Below are 26,304 nucleotides of genomic sequence, written 5' to 3'. Positions count from 1 at the left end.
TGTCGCTGATTAAATGTTTTTGGGATCTGCAATCTCTGCAAGACTGTCTAGGCTGCCTAGCTTTGTGGGTGTTGATTTTATCTTGAAGTAATTTTTGGTATAGGTTTCATTGGCACAATTAACACCCAAGGACCAATTTTTCTGCACCTTTGTGACAGGTGCGTATAATTTAAATTTTTTACAGCAAGGCCAATTCTTGCTTTCATCAACAGTGCCTCTCTAGGGTTATGGTGTGAAGGCACCACCAACAACCAAAGCCCAATTTCTCAGCACCTGTTTGACAGGTACATATACTTTCAATTTTTTACAGAAAGGCCAATTCTTGCTTTCACCAAGAGTACCTCTAGCCATTGCCTGCTCTCTCCGGCAGTGTGTTCTCAGAGCATTCCACGGGGACATTTTTTCTTCCTTTCACTGGTCTGTAGATCAGCGGCGGCTTCAGCGGCAGAATGAGTTTCTGAACCCAAAACCATTCCTTAATGGCCTAATGGTGAAGCTGAAGTGGGGTGGGGAATACAACTGATACCTGGTCTCTGTGGATGGCTGCAGCTCACCAATACAGAAGAGTATACTGATGGGGCATTGTCTGGACATCTTGGAGAAGTTCTAATAAGGTATAATAACGTATTGTACTGTATATACGAGGAGTAGAAAAGGAGGAAGAAGATGGTGAGATGAGAGACTAAAGCAATTTCCAAATTAGTTTTGTAAATTTATTTTGAAACTTCTCTTTTGAGGTTATTGTTGGATATTTTAATTTTCTTAACAAAACATACAAAAACACAGATTTTTTTTTTTTTCAAGAGTACCTCTATGGGGTTGTGATGTGAAGGCACCACCAACACCCAAAGCCCAATTTTTCTGCACTTCTATCCAAAGTCTGCAAAATAGACTCCAGACTTTATCTAAAAAAAATCTCTAATCTTTTTCCGAGTGCACTAAATTGTGGCCTCATCATACAGACTGGCTCCCCAAGCCATTATTTACAATATAAAGAAAGCTTGCAGGAGAAATCTATTTAAATGTCATTTTTTTTTTCTTTATATATGTCAGTTTTGCTGCAGCAGGTTCTATACACGGTACAGATGTGCTACTTTACAGGCAGACTAAGGGGACCCCCAGGCACTATATTTAAAGAAATTTTACATTTTTATTGTTTCACTTTAGGCATCACTAAAATCACTGCTCCTTTAAAAACCATCTTTTTACAAAAATGTGTTTGTATTGATACATGTATACCAGGGCAGTACCCGGGCCCACATACCCTTTTTATGGCCAACTACTTGCATATACAGTGCCTTGAAAAAGTATTCATATGCCTTGAAATTTTCCAAATTTTGTCATGTTACAACTAAAAACGTAAATGTATTTTATTGGGATTTCATGTGATAGACCAACAAAAAGTGGCACATAATTGTGAAGCTGAAGGAAAATGATAAATGGTCTTCAACATTTAAATATCTGAAAAGTGTGGCATGCATTTGTATTCAGCCCCCCTGAGTCAATACTTTGTAGAACCACCTTTCGCTGCAGTTACAGCTGTAAGTGTTTTTGGGTATGTCTCTACCAGCTTTGCACATCTAGAGAGTGACATTTTTGCCCATTCTTCTTTGCAATATAGCTCAAGCTCTGTCAGATTGGATGGAGAGCGTCTGTGAACACCAAATTTCAAGTCTTGCTACAGATTCTCAATTTGATTTACGTCTGCACTTTGACTGGGCCATTCTAACACATGAATAAACATGCAGACTCTAACAGGGTTTCTTCCAAGATTCCCCCGTATTTGGCTCCATCGAACTTCTCATCAACTCTGATCAGCTTCCCTGTCCCTGCTGAAGAAAAGCATCCCCACAAAATGATGCTGCCACCACCATGTTTCACAGTGGGGATGGTGTGTTCAGGTTGATGTGTAGTGCTAGTGATAGGTTTCCGCCACACATAGCATTTTGCTTTTAGGCCAAAAAGTTCAATTTTGGTTTCATCTGAATAGAGCGCCTTCTTCCACATGTTTGCTGAGTCCCCCACATGGCTTCTCGCAAACTTCAAACTGGACTTCTTATGGCTTTCTTTCAACAATGGCTGTCTTCTTGCTAATCTTCCATAAAGGCCAGATTTGTGGAGTGCACGACTAATAGTTGTGATGTGGACAGATTCTCCCACCTGAGCTGTGGATCTCTGCAGCTCCTCCAGAGTTACTATGGGCCTCTTGGCTGCTTCTCTGAATAATGCTCTCCTTGCTCGGCCTGTCAGTTTAGGTGGACGGCCATGTCTTGGTAGGCTTGCAGTTGCTCCATACTCTTTCCATTTTCGGATGATGGATTGAACTGTGCTCCGTAAGATGTTCAAAGCTTGGGATATTTTTTCATAACCTAATCCTGCTTTAACTTTTTTGCTGCCAGGCCCTGCGCTCCACTTTTAAACTCAGCTGGCCAGACCATTTATAATTTTCCCCTTTGTTTTTTTATTTTTCACTTATAGCTTTCAGAGTTTGTGAAAAAGATCCCCCAAACCATTTTCGTTAAATATACACTAAAATCACTATTAGCAAATAAAACACAGCAAATTTGACAAAACTCCTACTAAACATAAAAGTGTAACCCGTATCAAGTTAATAAATAATAAATATTTGTAATCTTTAAATTGTACCTTTTTGCAAAATGGTGAAAATCGAACATACGCAAAAATGTAAATATCCATATTTCTCTAAAAAAAATGGAAGGTTTTCCTTTTTTCTTTACAGCTTTCAGAATTTGTAAAATGTGTAAAAGACCTCCCCCTCAACCCATATATTTTATGAAAGCGCATGATCTGTAGAGTAAAAAAGTGCTACTGATTTTTTAAGGCCCTGCGATATTTGCGCAAATGTTTATCAAAACAATATTTTCACTAAAAATACACAGCACATTTTGCAAAATTCCTGCTAAACATAAAGGCTTAACCTATGTTGAGTTAATAAATAACAAATATTTGCAACTTTCTTATTGCACCTTTTAGCGAAATAGTAAAAATGAAACCTACGCAAAAATTTAAAAATCTAGAGGTTTAAATTTTTCACTTAGAGTTTTCAGAGTTTGTAAAAAGCCCCGCAAACCATATATTTTCTTTAAAGTGGAGTTCCACCCAAAAAAAAAAAATGTAATTTATGTGCATAAAAAAATAAAAAAAAAAACATTTTGAGAATTTTTTTTTTTTTTTACTCACCTCTAAATGCCTGTTGCTAGGGGGTCCCTCGTAGTCTGGCTCCTTCAGCGCCTGGGCTCTTGACGTCACTTCCCTCAGCGCAGGAAGGGAGATCAGCTCTGCCCCCTCCCTCTTGTCAATCATCTGGGACACGTCACAGGTCCCAGATGATTGCGCAGCCAATCACGGCACGCGGCGAGGCTCGCGCATGTGCAGTGGGTGCCCAGCTGTGAAGCTACAGCCGGGTGCCCACAGTTAAATTGCCGGCACCGCTGCTGACTTTTAATTTTATTTTTTTTAAGCAGAACACCGCTTTAAGCACATGACCAGTAGAATAAAAAGAAGGTGCTACTGATTTTTAAGGCCTCATGTTTGAGCAAATGTTTATGAAATAACTATTATCACTAAACAAACACTAAAATCCTTTTTTGCAAAGATAAACACAATATAACTTACATAATACCTGTTAAATTCCTACCAAGGCCTCGTTCAGTGGGGTGTGCTGAAGCATGCGCCTGTGGAGGGCCATGTTTACTTGCACGGGGATGCACAGGTATTCTGTGCATCCTTGTGCAGGCAGTCCAATTCATGTCAATTGGGACGCAACAGCTGCAAGGACATATCTGACATCAATGCGGGTGTAGGTGTTTGGCCCCAAACGGAGACAGTGCGAGTTCAGGGACAAGCACCCACACAGATGTCAAGTTGGAAGCAGTGGCTGTGTCCTTGCAGCTGCTGCATCCCAATTGACATGAATGGGACTACCTGCACAGGAATGCACGGAACAGCTGTGCATTCCCGTGCAGTTGCGGTGTTCCAATTGACATCAATGGGACTACCTGCATGGGGATGCATGGAACACCTATGCATCCCTCTGCAACTAAACATGGGCCTGCAGTAGTATGCCCTGCATGAACGAGGCCTAAAGCCGGGTACACATGGGTCGAATGTCGGGAGACAATAGCCAGTTTAAAAAAAAGAAACATCCGACATTCGGCCAGTGTGTATGTCGGACGTGCATGCTGGAAAACCAGCATCCGATCAACTCCCGATCAGCTCTCTCAGGCAATGGCAGAGAGTGCTGATCAGAGTGTTCTGGCGGGGGACCATCCCCCTGTCAGAACGCAACAGCTCAGCGGGGGAGATCACTGAACTAACCTTGTATGACAGCGGGTTGAACAAAAAAAAAAAACGAATAGTGTGTACCCAGGCTTTGTTTAGACTTGCGGTTGGGGGCAGCAAAAATGCACGGTTGAGCTGAGTTTCTGCCATTCGCCAACCACACCCCCTCCAGCTGCAAGAGGCAGTGGAGAGACATCAGGGGTCTAAACAGACCTCTAGTGTCTCTTTTTTTAGACAGAGAAAGGGACTAAAGACAAAGTTTAGTCCCTTTCTATGCAGGCTCAGCTGCAATTCAAATGAATGGATTAAAGGGGTTGTAAACCCTTGTTTTTTTTCTAAATAACAAACATATCATACTTACCTCCACTGTGCAGTTCATTTTGCGTGAGTGAGGTGAGTAAAATGGGGGTGGGGGCTGGTCAGTGTCAGAAGTTTTTTCACCTTAATACATAGAATGCATTAAGGTGAAAACACACGAGGGTTTACAACCCCTTTAAGGTCAATAATGGTCTATAATAAGGAAATGTGTAGGCTGCCTGTCACTAATGTCACGTCTACCCCAATGCAGGTGCATAGCTAGCTACTGTGTGCTTCACCTATAGCAGCCCCCTTTCCCTTAAGGCAAGCAGACCTACTGGTACTTTGCTGCCCCCAGGACTTATACACAATGCTATAATGCCACCATACCAGGGCAGACGCGAACAGAGCAAACAACAGACTACTGGCAGTAGCAGACAGATAGCGTGGTTCTATGACAGTTCAGATAAAAGGCAGGCTGAGTTCAGGGAATAGTCCAATATCCGATCCAATGACAGTCTAGGTAAAAGGCAGGCTTAGTCCAGGGAATAATCCAATATCCAATCCAGGTCATACACAGGGAAATCCAACAGCAAAGCAGGGCAGACAAATGGGAGGCTTGATCAAGAACAATGCAGGTAACTTTGTCTCTATCACAAGGGATAGTGTTTGGTTTGCTTATATCAGGTGACTGACCACCAGATCAACCACCTTCCAGGTGAACACAGACAGTCTCTGCATAGAGGCTCCCATTCATTCGACAGCTGAACATAAGAGCGATCGGTACCGATCGCTCACTATGTTCATCTAAAAAAGGAAGGTGGCTGGTATACACGTTTACCAGCCCCCACCCCCATGCTCTCTATCCTGACACCGAGCGATCTCACTCCTCAGTAGCAGCTGCAGCCGGTGGTAGGGGAGGAGGGAAATCTGGCTGGCTGCAGTGCCTCCCCTGCAGCATATTAAGCCAGAAGGAGGGCAGAGGAAGGAAGCCGCAAGCTGCAGGGGAGGATTGGTGTTGGGGGGTTAGTGTAGAGTGTTAGTGAGAGATGCTGCAGGGATTAATGAGGTGGGGAAGGGCTGTATTTTAGGTTAAAGCCGGAAGAAATGTCAGTGTACTAGCGGTAGCAGTGGGGGGGGGCACCTTTTTGGGGGAATAGCTCTAATCAACGGATTGTCATCCACTGAGCAGAGGTATGGTTTTGTTCAGCAGAGTCTGCTGAACAGATCTGTTATAAGTGCATGGTCACTAAAGTGACCATGACCGTATAGCAGAGGTGGAATGTAGGTCCGTAGGACCTGGCCAGCTGTAGATCTGTACGCCGTACGGACCTGGCAGTGAATGGGTTAAACTTCTTCACAACTTTATCCCTGACCTGTCTGGTGTGTTCCTTGGCCTTCATGATGCTGCATAAAATGAAAAAAACCTACTGCCTTTACAACCACTTTAAGGGATGAGAGGATGAGCTTTTTATTGCGTCTCAAACTGCAAAGTTAGGGAGATTTCTGTATACCTTTCTCTTTTTTTCCATGTTGCTATTTGGATAAGTTTACCTTTACGGGTGGCTTTGTGAGCTTCCTACAATAATCACTGAAGATGTGACTGCCTCCATGGGGGGTATTTACTAAAAGTGGAGCACACAGAATCTTGTGCAGTGATGCAGAGTAACCAATTGGCTTCCAGCTTTTATTGTCAAAGCTTAATTGAACAGGGGGCGTGGCCTGGACGGGCATGTGAGCGGTCGCACTGCATGGAGCTCCCGCTACTGATCCTCCGCTGATCCTGATCCCGCCATAGATCCGCATCGGAACCTGACCCGGAGACACGACCGGACCCTACAGGCAGCCGCCGAGAGACGACTGCCACTCACAGGAGTCCATGATGACCCGAAAGGGGGGAAAAGACACCGCAGGGCATGGAGGGCCAAGATAGCGCCGGCACTCCTCAGCCCCAACGAAAGGTGCGCGTCGCCGACAGAGCACAGGAGATGGGCGGTAATTTGCACAAGCCTCCCAAACAACAGGGGACAGAGCAGTCCAGAGACATGCTATACTATGCACAGAAGATGCAGGGGTCCCACAACTCTCTTGCCCCACAGCTACAGTCGCCATCACATGGGCCTGACAGACAAAATGGCGCTCCTGCAGTAGATGACACACTGCCATTAGACAGCTCCCCAGTACCCACTCCTGACCTGTTTGAGACAACGCAGGAAGAGGCACAAAAGCCCACATTAACTGAAATCCTGCGTGCGGTACAGCGCTTCACAGCATCAGTAGAAGGTTTAAAGGTGCAGTTTGGGGGCCTCACTGAAACAGTGTCATTTATGAGACAAGATCTCCAGAAAATCAGGGAGAGGACCACAGCAGTGGAGGGCAGGATTAGCGAGGTGGAGGACTTGCTACCCCCCCTCAGCAGAGATGCCAGAACTGCACTACAACAATCAGCACAGGCCAACGATAAAAGCGACAACATTGAGAACCATCTCAGACGGAATAATGTCCGCATTGTCGGGCTCCCAGGGAAAGTTGATGTAAGGGACCCCACAACCTTCACAGAAGCATGGGTCCAGGACATATTTGGCAAAGAGGCCTTCACAGCACTGTTTGCGGTTGAACGGGCACACCACACTCCACCAAGACCCCTCCCCCCTGGCAACCCACCAAGATCCATGCTGGCCAGGCTCTTGATCTATAAAGACAGAAAGATTATACTTAGGCTAGCCAGAGAGAGAGAGGTGCAGTGCACTACAATGAGACCAAAGTTTCCTTTTATCCTGACTTCTCGACGGAGGTACAATGCAAAAGGGCAAAGTTTGCCGAGGTGAAGAAACGCCTGCAGAGAATACAAGTTACCTATGCAATGTTGTACCCGGCCAAATTACGCATTACTGCCAGGGGACAATCCGCTTTCTTTGAATCGGCCTCCGATGCATCTGCATGGCTGGACCGCAATGAACAGGACCTCAGGAGCCACCGGGAGGCCGACAGGGGAGACCGATGTCCGCCTCGTAAAGCCCCAGGGCCGGTATGTAACCTGCTGACATTTTTTGTCTACCATTTACATAGCGGGATAATGTTCACTTTTTCAAAAGCTAGCGCTTGACAAGAGCTTTGACAGAATCTGATTGATCAAGATGAAACCTGAGTCAAGGTGGGGACGATATGCCCACAGGGACTCACATGTCTACATTGTACCCCAGTTAAGAGGGCCGGTTATTTGGTGCCCTGTTGGCATGAGTTCACTGAACGACTCTTGGTGTGAGGTTGGAGAGCAGGAGACTACCCTAGCCTCATGTGGGTATGCTGATTGCACCCGACAGACCAGTTCAGGACAGTTCTTTGATTTTTTTACTGGTCACACAAACATACTGTGCTCTGATCTTTACTTTCTCTAGCCATTGCTGTCACAACACGTTGCCATGTCAAACTGAAGCGCCAGAACTTTGCATCCATGGCATGATTGCTGCTTTACTGTTTCTCAGGACCGAGGCGCTAAGGCACATAGGCCATGGATACAATAATACACCACAACCAGCATGGCCACCACCCCAATTGTATCCTGGAACGTCCGAGGCGTTCATGACCCATTGAAACGTACCATGATAAGCACCTGTTTGAAAAAGTTTCATCCTGCTATAGTGAGCCTCCAGGAGACTCACCTCACGAAAGACACGATTGTTTTTTTGCAATATTTCTGGGTGGGCAAGGCATACCATTCCTTGCTCACCAAAGGGTTAGTGTGTTGGTGCACAAATCCTTGGCCTACCAGGAAATGGATGTAATTACAGACCCTCTGGGCAGATATGTATTTTTGTACTGTAAGCTGTTTACCTTAACTGTGATTATTGCCTTTGTGTACATACCACCCCCATTCTCTAGAGGGATATTGCAGCTTCTCATGTCTTACTTGGTCGATAAGCCTGATGTTCCTACGCTGATCCTGGGTGACTTTAACGGCCACCTGGATCCCAGAATGGATAGACATCCCCCAGCCTAGCCTCCGTCAGGGAACAGAGGCACTATTTTGAGGCGGCTGCTGCTGGAGGTGGGCTGGATAGATATATGGAGGGCTAAACACCCAATTACCAAGCAGTTCTCATGCTTCTCTAAAATGCATGGGTCGCTATCCCACATTGACCTTTGCGTGGGGTCTCCCCAACTGCTGACCATGATCACCAAGGTGGAGTATTTCCCTAGGGGGGTATCTGACCATTTGCTGCTAGTCGCTCACCTTGTCACCCGTCCTCTGGCAGCTTTGCCCAGGTGCACCGTGAAAGCTGAACGCCTTCTGGCTAAAACTTTTTACATGAGTGGGTGGTGAAACAGATTGAACAATACTTTTCTGACAACCAATTGCATAGTAATTTGATGCTGAGATGGGACACCTTCAAGGCATGCCTGAGGGGTATGTTTATAGCTGAAACTGCTGCCATCAAACGTAACTCATTGGCTCTATTGCTGCAGGTTGAAGACCGGGTGAGATAACTGGAGCTTGCATATGTTTTAGACCCGTCAGACTCCGCGAGATAGGCGTGGATCTCGGGCCAGGAATCCCTGGACCGGGTGAGATCCTCCACTGCGGAATGTAAAAGATTCTTTACGAAACAAGCATTTTATGAAGAGGGGGAAAAAAACGGGCAGACTATTGGCGAGAATCACCAGATCTCAGCAATCTTTCCCCTGCCATAGGAGCGATACGCAGCTCCCTGGGACGATTGGTGAATGACCCTGAACAAATAATAGCTGAACTAGCATCCATTTATGTAGCATTATACAAACCATGTGATAATTACACTGAAGAGCTGCAAAACTATATGGGTGAAATGATTCTTCCAACTCTGACCCGCAAAGAGTTCATGGAGTTGGAGGCACCATTTACATTAGATGAGCTGAGTGAGGTGCAGCCTCCTTCCCTACCGGCAAGGCCCCGGGGGATGATGGGATCCCCATGGAGGTCTACACCCAATATGGAGAAGTGATTCTACCCAAACTACTTGAGGTCTTCAACTCTTCGTTCAAATCAGGAAAATGACCTACTACCATGACAGGGGCCAATATCGTATTACTACTTAAAGCATTCAAAGATCCGTTAGATCCTAGCTCCTACAGGCCTATATCGCTGTTGCAGAGCGACGTTAAAATATTAGCCAAGGTACTGACCATGAGGGTCAATAAAATAATGAGACCTATTATCCACTCTGATCAGGCAGGATTTATGCCGCGAACATCCACTGCGACCAATTTCAGATGCCTTTATTTGAACATGCAGACTCCCTCGGATTCCGTCAGCCACAGAACACTGTTGTCTCTTGACACCAATAAGGCATTCAACAGTGTGGGCTGGCAGTATCTGTGGGCTGTACTGGCCAGGTTCGGGTTTGGTCCCAGGTTCATCAGATGGGTGAGACTGCTGTATGACACACCACAGGCTGCCATACGCATGTCAGACAGGCTATCACATACTTTTGCACTGGGCAGGGGGACCAGGCAGGGATGCTCACTGACTAAGACAATGTCCCTTATCACGGAGTTCGGACAGTTTTCAGGCCTTACCATAAACTGGTCCAAATCGGCCTTAATGTTTATAGATGGGACCCCCGGGCCAGGCAGGGGGCCATCCTGCCCCGTACCCATAGTGACCACCTTCAAATATCTAGGCATTCACATTTCCCCCAAACCAACAGAATTCTGCAAATTGAACATATACCCCATGCCAACTCGTTTTAGAGATAAAATAAATATATGGAATAAGCTTAAAATGTCACTAGCAGGAAAAACAAATCTCATCAAGATGATTCTGATGCCACAGTTCCTTCACATGCTACATAATACACCGGCAGTCATCACGCTGAAGATATTCAGAGTGGTTAACTCCCTGTTCAGGCTGTTGTTGTGGCACACCAAACCGCCTAGAATTAAATTAGAGCAGCTGCAATACCCAAAGGAGGGGGGCCTTGCCCTACCCAACCCTTGGTTATACTATCTGGCTGCACAGCTGCAACACCTTCTAGGGGCCATGGTCCCCTTACCGGTGGGCTCATCGGCTAGACTCATGCTACTTGGCTTGGGGGCGGAATCTATACCTGAGGGACTAGAGGCTCAACAATTTCATAAGCCCAACAAACTAATGCCCACGTACACACTCCTTCAAAAGGTGTGGAATAAAACTAAACAACTACAAAACGTAACAGGGTTCACGACATACAGCCCGATATGGGACAACAAGACGTATGCAGAATTAGCTAAGATTCAACAGGGGCCCAGGTGGCGCCCCATGGGTATAACACATCTGAAGCATATCTTCCATAATGGGGCTTTGCTGTCTTTTAAGGACCTACAATCTAAATACGCACTACCCTCCAACATGTTATTTTATTATCTACAACTACAACATGCCGTTAGGGCTCAGGGGGATGCAATGGAGTGGAATCAGTCCTCCACTCCGGTCTTTCACATGCTGCAAGATATGACCGACACAAAAGGTATAATTTCCCAATGCTATAACATGCTATTGTTGTCGTTCCTAGAGGGGCACCCAACAAAGGCAGTGACACAATGGGAGGCACATTTGGGGCCCATTGAAAGGGCACTGTGGGAGGAGGCCCTGCAGACAGTTAACACATGTTCACTGAATGTGGCACAAAAGGTATCCCAGTTATATATATTACTGAGAGTACTCTCTAAACCCATAAAGCTATACAAAATGGGCAAAATGCCTGACCCACTGTGCGGTAGGTACAGAGCGGTGCCTGGGGATCTGGTTCACCTCCTCTGCCATTGCCCGAAGCTCCACAGATACTGGACGGAGGTTCTGGTTACACTGAATCAGGTGTTCCAGACCAATGTTCCTATTGACCCAATGAGCTGCTTGCTGGGGATTCTGGAGGGGGCGATAGCGAAGGAGGGGACAAGAGTTGCCTTTGCCAGAGCTCTGTTCCAGGCTAGGAAAACAATCCTTATGAGCTGGAAATCAGCTGCACTGCCAAAGACTAAAACATGGATACAACACATGGGTAAAACACTCATAATAGAGAAGTACATATATCAGCACAGGGGGAACCCTGGCAAATTTGACAAACTGTGGGACGCTTGGCTTGCAACATCAGGAATAAGCCCCACGGAGTTAGTACAAATGAGGCTGCTCTGGGGGGTATAGGCACAAACTGTGTAAGACACCCAGGTAAATATTGAAATACTCCCAGGAATAAGGTTGTGGGCGCAGGTAGTAGGAAAAAGCCGCTAATGGGTAGATATATGGCACAGACTGTGATAAATTTAATGCCATATATAAGAAAGTACTATGAGCAGAAGTTAAGTTCACTTAAAATGTTGACGAATGGATTATATGATGGAGAATCCCAGATATGAACAACGTGTATTGTGTCTCATGTTTGAATATACTGTTTGTTTTGTGGGCAATAAAAACCTTTTGATTCAAAAAAAAAAAAAAAAAAAGCCTAATTGAACAAGCTGGTGGAGTTATAAGCTGATTGGATACTATGCACAGCTGCACCCCACATTTTCTTGAAAATAGGTTGAGAGAGTTTTGAATGAAGGCTGTATCCGTTAGGCCTCTTTCACACGTACGATCCGATCTGGTCTGCCTGTCAGTTTTTTAGGCGGACCTGAACGGACCCTCCATAGACCTCTATGGAGCGTCAGATGTCAGCGGTGACATGTCCGCTGACATCCGACCCGAAAAAGCATAACGGAGGAAAAACCTACTTTTCCATCTGTTTTCGGATCGGATGACGACGGACTCTACGGTCCGTCATCATCCGATCCCCCATAGGGGAGAGCGGCACTCTGAAAGGTCCGTCGCTGCACAATGAGCGATCCCCGCTGAGCAAGCGGATGTTCACGAGCGGATCATCACGGATCCGTCCCGTGTGAAAGGACCATAAAAGAAAGTAGGGGGTCGTTTCATCACCAGTTGTAGTGTTTTGGGAAAGATGTTAGAGTATTACATTGTAATAGTAGGGTGCAGTGGTCTGGCCACACCATAGTCAGTATTTTAAGATTGGAGATGTCAGGGAGAAAAGTTTGATTCATGAAAAATAAAGGTCGGTGGGTGTGAAACAGTTACGTAGAGCTGAATATCTAGTATAGTCACATCTTCTAGAGTTTAAAGTGATTCTAAAGTCAAATTTTTTTTAGTTAAAAATAGCAAACATGTTATACTTACATGCCCTGTATAGTGGTTTTGCACAGAGCAGCCCAGATCCTCCTCTTCTCGGGTCCCTCTTTGGTGCTCCTGGCCTCTCCCTCCTGTTGAGTGCCCTCACAGCAAGCAGCTTGCTATGGGGGCACCCGAGCCGAGCCACAGCTCCCTGTGTCTATTAGAGACAGGGAGCCGTGGCCCCGCCCCCTTTCTCTCCTCACTGGCTGACTGACTTTGTTTAAAAGCAATGGGAGCCAATGGCGCCACGCTGCTGTCTCAGCCAACGAAGAGGGGAGTCCCGGGCAGTGAGACACTCCTGCAACATCTCTGGATGGGGCTCAGGTAAGTATTTGAGGGGCTGAGGGGGGCTGCACACAGGTTTTTTTACTTAATGCATAAAACCCTGGTACTTCCTCATCTGCCTATCTGCTCTGTCTTATTGACACTACGTGTTATTTTTTGCCATTGTAAGTAACTGAACTTTGTTATGTATTGTTCATTGTTATGTAATTATATGGTTTTATATATTATTGCAGGGGTAGGCAACCTTTTGAGCACAGTGTGCCGAAAAATGTTTTCAAAGAAATTGAGAGTGCTGATTTTATAACAAAAAAAGTCAACTTCACACTCTGAAACACGAAAATGATTTTTTATAAAGTAAATGCTGTAAGCTACTTGAGTAGTAGTGAGATATTAACATCCTGCACTGTCACGCCTCAGATCAGCCCCAATACCTGCACCTTCACACCTCAGATCACTGTCCCCCCTGCACATCTGTTCCACCACTGTACTACCCTGCACATCTGCCCCACCACTGTACTACCCTGCACATCTGCCCCACTTCTGTACCCCCCTGCACAGCTGCCCCACCACTGTAACTCCCTGTACATCTGCCCCACCACTGTACAACCCTGCTCTTCTGTCCCACCACTGTAAACCCCTGCTCATCTGCCCCACCACTGTACTATCCTGCTCATCTGCCTCACCACTGTAACCCCCTTTCTCATCTGCCCCACCACTGTACCTCCCTGCACATTTGCTCCACCGCCGTACCCCCATGCTCTTCTGTCTCACCGCTGAACCATCTTCTCACCTGTACTAACACTGAACTTATCTGATCATCTGCCCCACCAATGTAACCCCCTTTTTCATCTGCCCCACCACTGTACCTCCTGCACATCTGTCCCAGCTCTGTTCCCCCTGCTCTTCTGCCTCACCGCTGTAACCCCCTGCTCATCTGTACCACCAATGTACCTCCCTTCTCCTCTGCCCCGCCACTGTACCCCCCTGTACATCTGCCCAACCTCTGTACTCCCTGCTCTTCTGCCCAACCACTGTAACCCCCTGCTCTTCTGCCCAACCACTGTAACCCCCTGCTCATCTGTCCCACCAATGCACCTCCTTTTACATCTGCCCCACTGCTGTACCCCCCTGCTCTTCTGTCCCACCGCTGAACCCTTTTCTCATCTTCCCCATCACTGAACCCCCCTGCTTTTCTGTCCAAACACTGTAACCCCCCTGCCCAATCAATGTACCCCTTTGCTTATCTTCCCCACCGCTGTACCTCCCTGCACATCTGCTCCACCACTGTATCCTCATGCTCTTTTGTCTCACTACTGAATCATCATCTGTCCTAACACTGAACCTATCTGCTCATCTGCACCACTACTGTAACCCCCTTTCTCATCTGCCCCACCAATGTACCTCCCCTGTTCTTCTGCCCCACCTCTGTTACCAGTGCTCATCTGTCCCACCAATACACCTCCTTGCGCACCTGCCCCACTGCTCTGCCCCACTGCTCTACCCCCCTGCTTTTTTTTTCCACCACTGAACCCCCCTGCTCATCTGTCCTATCACTGTAACCCCCTTCTCATCTGGCCCAACACTGAACCCCCCTGCACATCAGCCTTATCACTGTACCCCCCTGCTCTTCTGTCCCACTGCTGAACCCCCCTGCTCATCTCTTCCACCACTGTACCTCCCCTGCACATCTGCCCCATCGCTGTACTGTCCTGCTCTTCTGTCCCACCTCTGGACCCCTCCTGCTAATTTTCCCCACTGCTGTACCCTCTTCTAATCTATAATATGCGTGATATGCAGAGTGGTTAAAGGAAGCAGAGATGAGACACTACCTGTCCTGGCACACTCATCCTACTGATCCACCTCTAGCATCCAGCCCACGTGCTTGTATGTGATGTCACATACAAGCATCTGGAATGGATGCCCAATGATGAGCTCAGGTCAGGGGTATTTTCTGAAAGCAGTGGGCCTGTGTGCAGGATCATAAGTTGGGCACCTGCAGCGGAGAAAAAGTGCGCCACAGCAAAAGTTTGGTGTGATTTTTATTGCGCTGAATACTGGCTTAAAGGGACACAGAGTGCAGGGGTTCGGTAGTAAGTGACGCAAAGGTTCAGGAATAATTTCAACAAAGTTCGCAGAAGCTCAACAGTAATTCCACAAACTGTCACCAGATGAAAATAAAAGAAGGTCAGTCTAAAAAAATTTAAATCAATGCAGCCATACCATCTAAGAAGGGTACCTGGGCAGTGTGACAGGAGGGGGGCAGTGTGACAGGAGAGGGTACCTGGGGCATGTGAAACAAGTGGGGGCAGTGTGACAGGAGGATACACACTGTACTCACTCAAGAACTGGGCAGTGCACTGTTTTTTTTCTCTGCTGTGGCAGAGATAGCATTTGTAGAATCATCCAGGAAGCAAGACTTACCCGGTAGGTGCAGCCTGAAGAAGCGAGAGCCAGAGTCGGGGGGCAGAGCTGAGAGGCAGACCGATGACCCCTTGTCAACATCAGTGGATCAAGGCACCAGTCTGGATAGGAGGGGCAGCGAATCGGCTCATAGAAATACCGTTACCTGTAAGTCTAAGGTTTTCTCCCTTCGCCTTTCAGGGCAGCACCTTGGAGAGGATAACTGAGAACTTACTTCAGGGTGGGACCACAGCTTACAAGACCTTCCTGCCAAAGGACTGGTCCAAGGCCGACAGCAGATCCAAATTGTAGTGCCTTATAAACGTGGAGAAGCTGGACCACGTGGCTGCCTTACAGATCTGTTCCGGCGATGCACCAGCCCTCTCTGCCCTCTCTCATTATTCCCCCCGGAGGTTCTCTACCTAATGCCAGGTAGGCTTCTTTGATAGCCTGTTTTAGCCATCTTCCCAAGGTACTCTTTGATGCTTTCTCTCCTTTGTGTGCTCCTGCTGACAGGATGAACAGGGAAAATGATTTCCTGAGGTCTTTCGTTACTTCCAGTTACCTTAACCACTTCAATACCGCCGAACGTCATAATGTCCTCGGCTTTCAGTGGAGATATCTGAATGATGCCTGCAGCTACAGGCATCATCCAGATATCGTTTTTTAGAGCCGGAAATTCTGAGCACAATAAGAATGATCATAGCGGCTGTTCAGCCCCCCTCCCGCCGCCCTCCGGTGCTTCTCCGGGCTCTCCCGAGTGATCGGGGACCCAGAGAACGAATCGACTGGCAGCTGTCCAATAAATCTGTAGTGCTTGTGACCGACAACGCATCGAACATCATAGTTGCAGCTCAAGTTGGGAAATTCCCCCATGTAAAATGCTTTGCCCACACACTAAATCTTGCGTCCCAGCGGGCGCTGAAAGTGGCCACGCTCTCCAGGTTTCTTGGCAGAGTGCGATGAACATCCACATTCTTTCACCGCAGCACTAGAGCAAGCCACTGTCTAAAAGAGAAACTGAAATGTCTTGGTCTAAAGAATCATAAGCTGATAACTGATGTGTCAACAAGATGGGACAGTGCATATGACATGGTCGAGAGGTTCTTAGAACAGCCTGCAGTCTTTGCCACATTGCTGTCTCCAGAATTCAGAAAAGGAGAGTCCGATCTCTGCACTCTCAACAAAACAGATGTTCGAATGCAGAGGACACTGAGTGCATTAAAGCCAATGAAGGATACAACCATGCTGATATCAGAAAAGTGCAATCCAACAGTTTCTCTCATTGCCCCTCTAAATGCACAACTCCTCCAGAGCATGACAGACACCCCCATGATTCATGAGATCAAGAATACCATCAGAACAGATCTCCAGAAGAGGTATAGCAGTGAGGCAGAGAAGAAGATCCTTCATACAGCCTCTGCACTTGATCCTCACTTCAAGGGACTGCCTTTTATCCTCAAAGAGGTGGAGAGACTGGAGATATACAGAGGAGTGACTGAGGAGGCTGCATCCATGGAAGTAATTAAATTAATTTGAATTTCATCATGTTTCTTAAAACTGTGTGTAGCACTAACTAGCTACTAGCTAGCTAAGCTTAGCTACATTGTTGTAAGCCACGCTTCTGATGCGGTGCAGGAAGTGAACTGAACCGATTCCTGTGCTTTTTCATCACCTCATCAGAAACACGGGCAGTGTTGACAATGTGTTTTCTTAATGCTTGTATTTTCTATTCTTTTGTTCAAACACATCTCAGAGGACACATGAGGATCAAGTGCCTAGGAGGAAAGGAATTTTGTAAGAAGAAGAAAGTTCACCCATTGAGAACAACCATTCTCCATCTCCTCCCAAAAGAAAGGCCAGATCGCTGCTCATGACTTTGTTGGGACAGTCTTTCACTGACACTGAAGGTACAATAGAACCCAAGACCCCCTATGCCAAGGCTAAAGAGGAAATGGAAAAATATTGTAAAGCCCCACCTCTGCCTCTCACCGAGGACCCTTTAAACTGGTGGCCTGAGCATGTGGTCATATTTCCCCTCCTTTCTCAGCTGTCAAAGCAATATTTGTGTATCCCTGGCACAAGCCTGTCTGCAGAGTGGGTTTTCCCCACTGCAGGAGATGTGGTAACTGCAAAAAGAAGCACCCTCAAACCAGAGAATGTGGATCAACTAGTGTTCTTACAGAAAAATCTACACATTCCCAAATGCCGAGTTATTTTTTTAATGATTTTTGGCAGAAATTGATGTACTGTCTGTCATGTCTGAGTGTCTGCCAGTGCCACTGCCCTGCCCACTGCCAGTCTGCCAGACCACACCACACCATACCAGTGTTGTTATATATTTTGTTTGTAGCACTGCCACTGAGATTTTGTTTTTGAAGATTGTCCATAATATTCAGTTTCAAAAAAGTGTCTAGGGGTTACTTTAACCCTCAGCCAAATACTAAAAGTTCTAAACAACTGATGCCAAGCCTCATCCCCTCTTCCCCCCCCCCTCCCCCTTCTGCCCAGTCTATACCCTCTCCCCTCTTTCTTTATTTCTCTCTGCCTCTCTCTCTCCCCATCTCTCACTCCTTCTTCCCTTCTCTGAGAGAAGGAAACAAGGAGAGAGAGGAGGAAAGGAGAGAACTTCTCTCTCCTTTCCTTCTCTCTCTTTCCTTCTCTCTCTCCTCCTCTCCTTCTCTCTCTTTCCTTCTCTCTCGCCCCTTCTTTCCTTCTCTCTCTCTCCCTCTCCCCTTCCTTCCTTCTCTCTCTCTCCCTCTCCCCTACCTTCCTTCTCTCTCCCCTACCCCCCTTTCCTTCTCTCTCCCCTACCCCCCTTTCCTTCTCTCTCCCCTACCCCCCTTTCCTTCTCTCTCCCATACCCCCCTTTCCTTCTCTCTCCCATACCCCCCTTTCCTTCTCTCTCCCATACCCCCCTTTCCTTCTCTCTCCCATACCCCCCTTTCCTTCTCTCTCCCATACCCCCCTTTCCTTCTCTCTCCCATACCCCCCTTTCCTTCTTTCTCCCCTCCTCTCCCCTGCCAATGCCACCCCCCTCCTCCAACCATCCCCCTCTCCCCTTCTCCAACCATCCCCCTCGCCCAGTCCCCACCATTCACCTTCCTAATCTCTACATCCCTCTCCCTCCCTATGTCATTGTCAAGTCAACAAGAGCTTGTATAACCTTATAACACCAGCAGTTATGCCACTCTAGCGTCAACTCAACACAGTCACACACTGTGTTCTGTTGTTGACTGACTGGCAGTGGCAGGTGCCATGCCTCATCCCTTCTCCCCCCTCTGCCCAGTCTCTGCCCTCTCCCCCAGGTCCCCCTCCCTCTTCCCCCTCTGCCCAGTCTCTCCCCTACCAGTCTCCCCCCAGAACAATGCAAAAATGACACTGGCAGGGAAGGGGTTAACAGTAGGGGGCGATCAAGGGGTTAAATGTGTTCCCTCAGCATGTTCTAACTGTAGGGGAGATGGGCTGGCAGGGACATGACAGAGATCACTGTTTCCGATCACTGGGAACGGTATATCTGTCATGTCTCCTGTCAGAATGGGGTTTTGCCATGTTTACAAAGGCAGATCTCCATTCTGCCTCTGTATACCATGATTGCGGGTTGTCAGTGGACATAGAGTCCGCCCGACCCGCGGGCACACTCCCGCAGCTGGTGCGAGTGCTCGCTATAGCGCCTGTGCGAGCCGCGGTACAGCTACGGCAATTTCCGCAGGAGAGCCGCCCTATAATGACGGAGGCTGGTCGGCAAGCGGTTAAGCAATCACATTCAAACTCATGTTAAATAGGAGTCAGTACACACCTGCCTGAGTTTAGCTGAACTCGCATGACTTCAAACCCACGTCAGTCCGACTTCGGGAGCGAATTCAGAGACATCTGTGCAGGTTCCTGCACAGATGTCTATTGAAATCACCCCTGAAGTTGCCAAATGTAGTATCAGTCTGGCATCGCACCGATTCGGACAGTGCCTTTGCCGGCAATAGGTGGAGATTTGACATGTCAAATCGGCCTGATGTGAATGTGGGCTTAAAGTGCCTCTGTATAACCCCAAATAAAGTTCAGCCGTTCTAGTAGGTCTTTCCTGACATTTTCTTAGTCGCATCCTACAGCAAAAGCCATGGTCGGCAGAGAGCTTTCAAAGCATCAGAGAGATCTCATTGTTAAAAGGTATCAGTCAGGAAAAAGGCATTAGATATACCATGGAACACATTGAAGACAGTCATTAAGTGGAAAAAATATGGAACAGTGACATTACCAAGAACTGGACATCCCTCCAAAAATCAATGAAAAGACGAGAAGAAAAATGGTCAGGGGGGCTGCCAAAAGGCCTACAGCAACATTAAAGGAGCTGCAGGAATATCTGGCAAGTACTGCCTGCGTGGTACATGTGACAACAATCTCCCGTATTCTTCAAATGTCTGGGCTATGGGGTAGAGTGGCAAGATGGAAGCCTTTTCTTACAAAAGAAAAACATCCAAGCCCGACTAAATTTTGCAAAAACACATTTGAAGTCTCCCAAAAGCATGTGGGAAAATGTGTTATGGTCTGATGAAACCAAGGTTGAACTTTTTGGTCATAAATCTAAAATATATGTTTGGTACAAAAACAACACTGCACATCATAGAACACCATACCCACAGTGAAGCATTGTGGTGGCAGCATCATGCTTTGGGGCTGTTTTTCTTCAGCTGGAACAGGGGTCTTGGTCAAGATAGAGGGAATTATGAACAGTTCCAAATACCAGTCAACATTGGCACAAAACCTTCAGGCTGGGTTCACATCTAATACCGATGCGGCTGACAGCAGGGGTCTGGTGCATCCCTGTTCTCTGTTTCAGGGACGAATCAACATACCTCCCAACCGTCCCGGATTCCGCGGGACCGTCCCTATATTTGAAGTCAGTCCTGGGGTCTGGACTTGAGTCCCGGAATCCAGGGCTGAAACAAGTTCTGACAGTGGGCTTCATTCAGTGCATGCATGCTCTCATGTACTGCACCCATTAAGCATTCCTGTCCTCTCCGCCCCCTCCACTTCAATCCACCAAACTTCACCACCAGCGTCCCAGCAACTGATGACGTGCTTTTCAGGCACACACACTAGAAACCTCCATGAAAGCCGCTTCAGGACCTCCCAGCTCTGCCCTCAATTCAGGCGCTGCTTCCTACCTTCTGCTCGTTAAGGTGACTTTGAAAAGTACAGTATTTATTTTGCGATTCCAGCTTGTGTTACCAGCGCTGTGTTAGTTGTTCCAAACCCTCTGCCGGCCACACACTTTCAGAAGTTGAGTAAACCCCTGATGCACCACCTGTGCTCGGACAGCAGCCACCTCCCTGGACTGTAAGCCTCTCCACTGCAGCTCCCCGCATCTCTCCCAAGCTGCACAGTATACAAGCACACAGCCGCAGCTTCCTGTTTCTCTCCAGCAGTAGATCCAATATCACCTCCTGTTTCCCAGCCGCACACACACCCTAGTGACTTCTGGCCCTCTCCTCCTCTCTCCTGAGCTACAGTGGAAAGCAAGCTTACGACCCCTCTATGTCCACTCCAGGCTGCCACCCTGTCTCTGCTTCTGTCCACACATGCATGCAACTGTCTTCGCTCTTGCACTCCTCCTGTGATAAGGCTGCATTGATGGGCACTGGTGAGGCTGCACTGATGATCACTGAGATGATGGACACTAGTGAGGCTGGCCGTTCCTTCAGAGAGCATGCGCCAGTGATGTCACTGGCTGCATGTAATGTAAATATCTATGGTGCCCATTTAGGAGATATTTACACTACCTATAGGTAAGCCTTATTTTAGGCTTACCTATAGGTAAAAGTAATGTGTGGGACTTTACCTCCACTTTAAAGGTGGAAAAAGTTCTGAAATGATTTATCTATTTTATTACATCACAGAAACCTGACATTTAATAGGGGTGTGTAGACTTTTTATATCCACTGTATGCATGAGTACCTTATTTCCTTATACACTGAGAAGCCGAGCCAGTGAAGAGGACAACAAAGACCAGCACACCCAGGATATTTATAAAGTGCATTTGACTCCTGTCACTGGGAGTCCATAGCAGCTGGTGAGTGAGCTGGCACACTGAAGGGGGCATGAGCTGCACTTTATTTGAATCTACAGCACCTTGGCACTTTTTGCATGATGGATAACTTTTTTTCACAATCATGAAGCTTTACTATCACAGACTTTTTATGAAGATTATGTTGATGTATTTATGCATTATTCATTTTATTGGGAATTAACAGGAATTGTTTGGTTTGCACACTAACCAGGAAGTTTGGTAGGGGGAATGTTCCCCATTTTAGGTAGCACTCTACACAAATTCTTTCAGAGTATAAAGGCACAGCGCTTTATTAGAGCAGCAACCCATTACTAGCACATATTATATGTTACACACCATAAGCACAGGAATACATACACTTTGGTTTAGTCACATCTGTGCATTTTCCACCTATGCATTTTTTTTGGAAAGGGTTAGGGACTTTTTTTTCCCTCCCTGCAGCAAGTTGCATTTTTGGTTCCATAGACTTCAATGGAAACACATAAAAAATGCATTGCTTACGTTTTTGATGTGTTTCTGCTGGTTTCCCCTGCAACAGACACCTCCCAAAAATGCAAAATGCATCAAAAACACGTGAACAAAATACATCTCTTCAACCTGCATAGGTGTTAACCAGGCCTAAAGCTGCTTTCACACTGTGGCCGTGGTAAAGCGCTGCTCGTTTTAGCTGCGCTTTCCCATCGTTTTCAAGGATTATCTGCCCTGTATCATCTGGGGGCTTGTTACTCTGTTCACAATGTATCAATCATAGTGTGTGTGTGTGTGTATATATATATATATATATATATATATATATATATAAATGATGTGACTGCCAATCCATATGTGGATATTTGTCATGCTACTATGTTATTGTTTATCAGTAAAATGATTTTATATATTGGTGGCCTCACTTGCCCACTTCATTTAAAGTGACACTAAGGCCCCTTTCACACTGGGGCGGTAGGAGGCGTCGGCAGTAAAACAGCGCTATTTTTAGAGATGCTTTACCGTGGTATTCGGCCACTAGCGGTGCGGTTTTAACCCCCCGCTGGCAGCCGAAAAAGGGTTAAAACCCCTCGTATAGCGCGGCTATAGCCGCGCTGTCCCATTGATTTCAATGGGCAGGAGCGGTGAATACACCGCTCCTTCACCGCTCCAAAGATGCGGCTGACAGGAGATTTTTTTCTTCTCCTGCCAGCGCACCGCTTCAGTGTGAAAGCCCTCGGCCTACACACTGAACAAACAGCGGAGGCTGTTTAGGGGCGGTTTGCAGGCGCTATTTTTAGCGCAATAACACCTGCAAACAGCCCCAGTGTGAAAGGGGTCTTAAGGATAAATTTCCTTTTTTTTTTTTTTTTTAAAATAACAAACACGTGATGACTCTACTGTGCAGCTCGTTTTGCACAGAGTGGCCCCGAACCTGCTCTTCTGGGGTCCCCCAGCGGCTCTCTCGGCTCCTCCCTGCATCAGATATCCCCCTTGGAGAAGCGCTCTCCCAGGGGGGTTACCTTGCGGGCGGGCTCACGATAGGGTTGCCACCTCATCCCTTTAAACCCAAACACATAATAATTACACAGGTTCTGTGGCTGATTAAGGTGGTAATTAAACTCACTTTGTGCCTTATCTGCATTAAATTAGCGTGTGTCTACAAAGGGAGCCAGTGTAATTCATATGTGTTCGGGTTTAAAGGGATGAGGTGGCAACCCTAACTCCCGAGTCCAGCACTTGGTTTCCATAGATGCCGAATGCAGGACTCAGCCCTGCCCCCCACATCATTGGACTTGATTGACAGCAGTGGGAGCTAATGGCTGTGCTGCTATCAATCTATCCAATCAACAGCCGAGAAACCACTAGCAGAGAGGCTAGACGTCCCTGTGGGAGAAGTTTGAGGATTCAGGTAAGTAAGATGGGGGGGGCTGGTCACTGGCAGGTGTTTTTTCACCTTAATGCATAGGATGCATTAAGGTGAAAAAACACAAACACGAGTCCCAAAAAACCCTCTTTTTCATACCGTTGTTTTTGGGGTGCTTTTAACCCCCGCTAGTGGCCGAAGAAAAGTTTAAAAATGCCCTTGTTGACTTTTTTCCCGTCTCGCAAGCGCACCGCCCCAGTACGAAAGCACACAGGCTTTTACACTAGGGAGGCACGAGAGGCAGTTTACGGGGGCGCTTCACAGGCTATTTAGCGTTAAAACACCTGAAAACTGCCTTGGTGTGAAAGGGGTCTAATAGAGGTTTAGCATTTCTGCCTGCCAGCTCTAGGGTCATCGGTTTGAATCTCAAAGACAATGCTGCCTGCACAAAGTTTGCTTTTCCTCCTATACTCTGAAGACATGCTGGTAGGGTAATTGTTTGCTTTTCCTCCCTGGGTTTCCTCCTATACTCTGAAGACATGCTGGTAGGGTAATTGTTAGCTTTTCCTCCCTGGGTTTCCTCCTATACTCTGAAGACATGCTGGTAGGGCAATTGTTAGCTTTTCCTCCCTGGGTTTTCTCCTATACTCTGAAGACATGCTGGTAGGGTAATTGTTTCCTGTCTAAATTGGTCCTAGCATGTGTATGTATAAAGGTGAAATAGGGACCTTAGATTGTATGCTCCTTGAAGTCATAGACTGACATGAATGTATAAATTTTATATACATACACACGCCCTGTAAATTGTCATCGCTATATAGCTACCTGTATTCTATAAATAATAAGCCTTTGTGCACAAGACCATAGGCTGATGACACGCAGGCGATTCTAGCGTCAAATCACCAAAGGCTGCCTGTGTGTCCCTATGGAATGGCTCCCTTTGTAGACACACGCAGCAAGGTTTGGCTAGCCTGAATAATACTAATCTTGCTGCCTCAGCCACAGAGAGAAGAAATCTATAGGAATAGAACAGGCAAGCCTATTTGTGATGTGGTCAATTATGACAAATTGTCTGTGGATAGGAATGCCACATTAAAGCGGGATTCCAGCCAGCTAAAAAAAAAAAAAAATGTTAAAGTCAGCAGCTACAAACACTGTAGCTGCTGACTTTAAATAAGTAGACTTACCTGTCCTGGGTGCCCGCGATGTCGGCCGCCCGAGGCCGAACCGTCCCTCGGCCATCGTAGGTAAGGGAAACAGGCAGTGGAGCCTTGCGGCTTCACTGCCAGTTTCCTACTGCGCGAGCGGCGCAGCTAACTGTGAAAGGCCCCGTGGTGTTCTGGGAACACACACAGTTCCCAGAAGACAACAGGGCCGCTCACCGAGGAGAACACACCGCGCAATAGGAAGAGGCAGATTAGGAAGACTGCCTAGCAACAAGGGTTTAGGTAAGTATAAAAATTTTTTTTTTTTCCAAATTTATTTTTTTTTGAAATTTTGGTGGTATTTTTTTTTTCTACGGGTGGCCCTCCGCTTTAATTACACAGGTTCTGTGGCTGATAAAATTGGTAATTAAATTCACTTGGTTCCTTATCTGCATTAAATTAGCCTCAGAACCTGTGTAGTGGATTAAAGGGATGATGTGGCAACCCTATCTGTGGAGGGATCACCATTAGGAGTTGCCCACATATCACCTGCCATATAAAGCATAGGGGGGCACTAATATGCCACCCACAAGCATTACCCCACAACAAAGCTGTTTAAACTGGCTGTCATTCGGGGCCAATTGAGTTGCCAGTGGCCCCCCTCCCTATACAGTTCCTCTCAGAAGCTCCTATTCATTATATGACCACACTTTCCAGTCAGGAGCCGTGTAAAGCAGCCATATGGTATACAGGTCACACGGACTACACTGAAATGATTCCTTATTAAGCCTATCCCTAACATTACCCTGACAATACGGCAACATTCCGCTGACCTTGAGGCAGCACAGCCTCTATTGTGAGCTAGCCGCACACATTCCTACAACTCTGCCGGCTTCCTCTTTGTTGTAGTAAAATGGCGCCTCATGACACCCGAGGAACATCCAGCGCTCTCTCCACACATTTCAAAAATAAACAGCCAACGGCGCCGAGAGGCGGAGCTAGCGCCACAAACCAACGGCTACATAGAAAAATATCAACCGCCGCGGCGAGCAGCCGACGTCACCCGGAACGACGCCCACTGGGTCTCTCTTTTTTTGAACCAGGGAAGCCGAGCCCCTCTCCCCCCTTCCTATAGGTCCAAAAGGCAGGTCTGGGCGGAGAAACGGGAAGAGGCGTGCCCGTAGTAAATCACACACTGTCATATCTGTGCACGGCCACGCCCAACTCGGCCGAGGCTGTAGGTGGTCCGCTTTGGGAGTGGGCGTGACTCGCAGAATTTGTAAACTAGCTTCGTCCAATCAGGAAGCCGTAGCGCTGAGCGAGCCAGGATTGGAGGTGGAGAGGAGGGAGACTAGTTGTGCGGAAAGCGGTTGTGAGGCTCCAGTCACTGCGCTTCCTCTCGAGCACTAGCGATCGCCAGAGTCCTCCTCCTCCTCTTCTTCTTCCACATCAGTTCCAGGGCGAGGCCGTCACCCCCGACATCATCATCATCATGCCTAAGAGAAAGGTGAGCCGATCGGCTGCTTGTGTTCAATACGTGTCCGATCTGACTTCCCCCTCCCTCTCCTGTGTTGCGGTGTGCTCTCCCCCCTTTGTCTGCAGGTGGTGCCCACCTTACTGCACCCCCCCCCGATCATCACTATGTGTGATCGGGCATATCTCCCTAACCATTCGGCTGCTGGATGTAGGGGAAGGGTCCTCCTCCACAATCCCCCCCATCATTGGCCATGTTCAATGACGACTCACGGAAAGAGTAGAGAAGTGTGACGTCCTAGATCCTGGAGCTGCCTAGGCT

At 47.2% G+C, this 26,304-nt stretch overlaps 1 protein-coding gene across 3 annotated transcripts in view; it reads left to right on the top strand.

The window, feature by feature from the left end:
- HMGN3 (high mobility group nucleosomal binding domain 3) overlaps window positions 1-26,304 on the top strand; it is a 91,301-nt gene that overhangs the window by 46,249 nt on the left and 18,748 nt on the right. The window contains exon 1 of one of the 3 annotated variants that reach the window (XM_073626843.1): window positions 25,728-26,016. The exons of 1 other annotated variant lie outside the window; for it this stretch is intronic. In XM_073626843.1, the coding sequence (XP_073482944.1) occupies window positions 26,002-26,016 (15 nt within the window). In that variant the 5' untranslated portion in view covers window positions 25,728-26,001. Of the gene's footprint in view, window positions 1-25,727; window positions 26,017-26,304 lie in introns of those variants that run through there. One more of the 3 variants, XM_073626845.1, reaches the window with a different exon arrangement.

The sequence above is a fragment of the Aquarana catesbeiana genome, linkage group LG04 (genome assembly GCF_042186555.1).
Source record: "Aquarana catesbeiana isolate 2022-GZ linkage group LG04, ASM4218655v1, whole genome shotgun sequence".
In the NCBI taxonomy this organism is placed as follows: Eukaryota; Metazoa; Chordata; class Amphibia; order Anura; family Ranidae; genus Aquarana; species Aquarana catesbeiana.
Note: the sequence above shows the minus strand (reverse complement) of the source record. Positions and strands in the feature narration are given on the sequence as shown.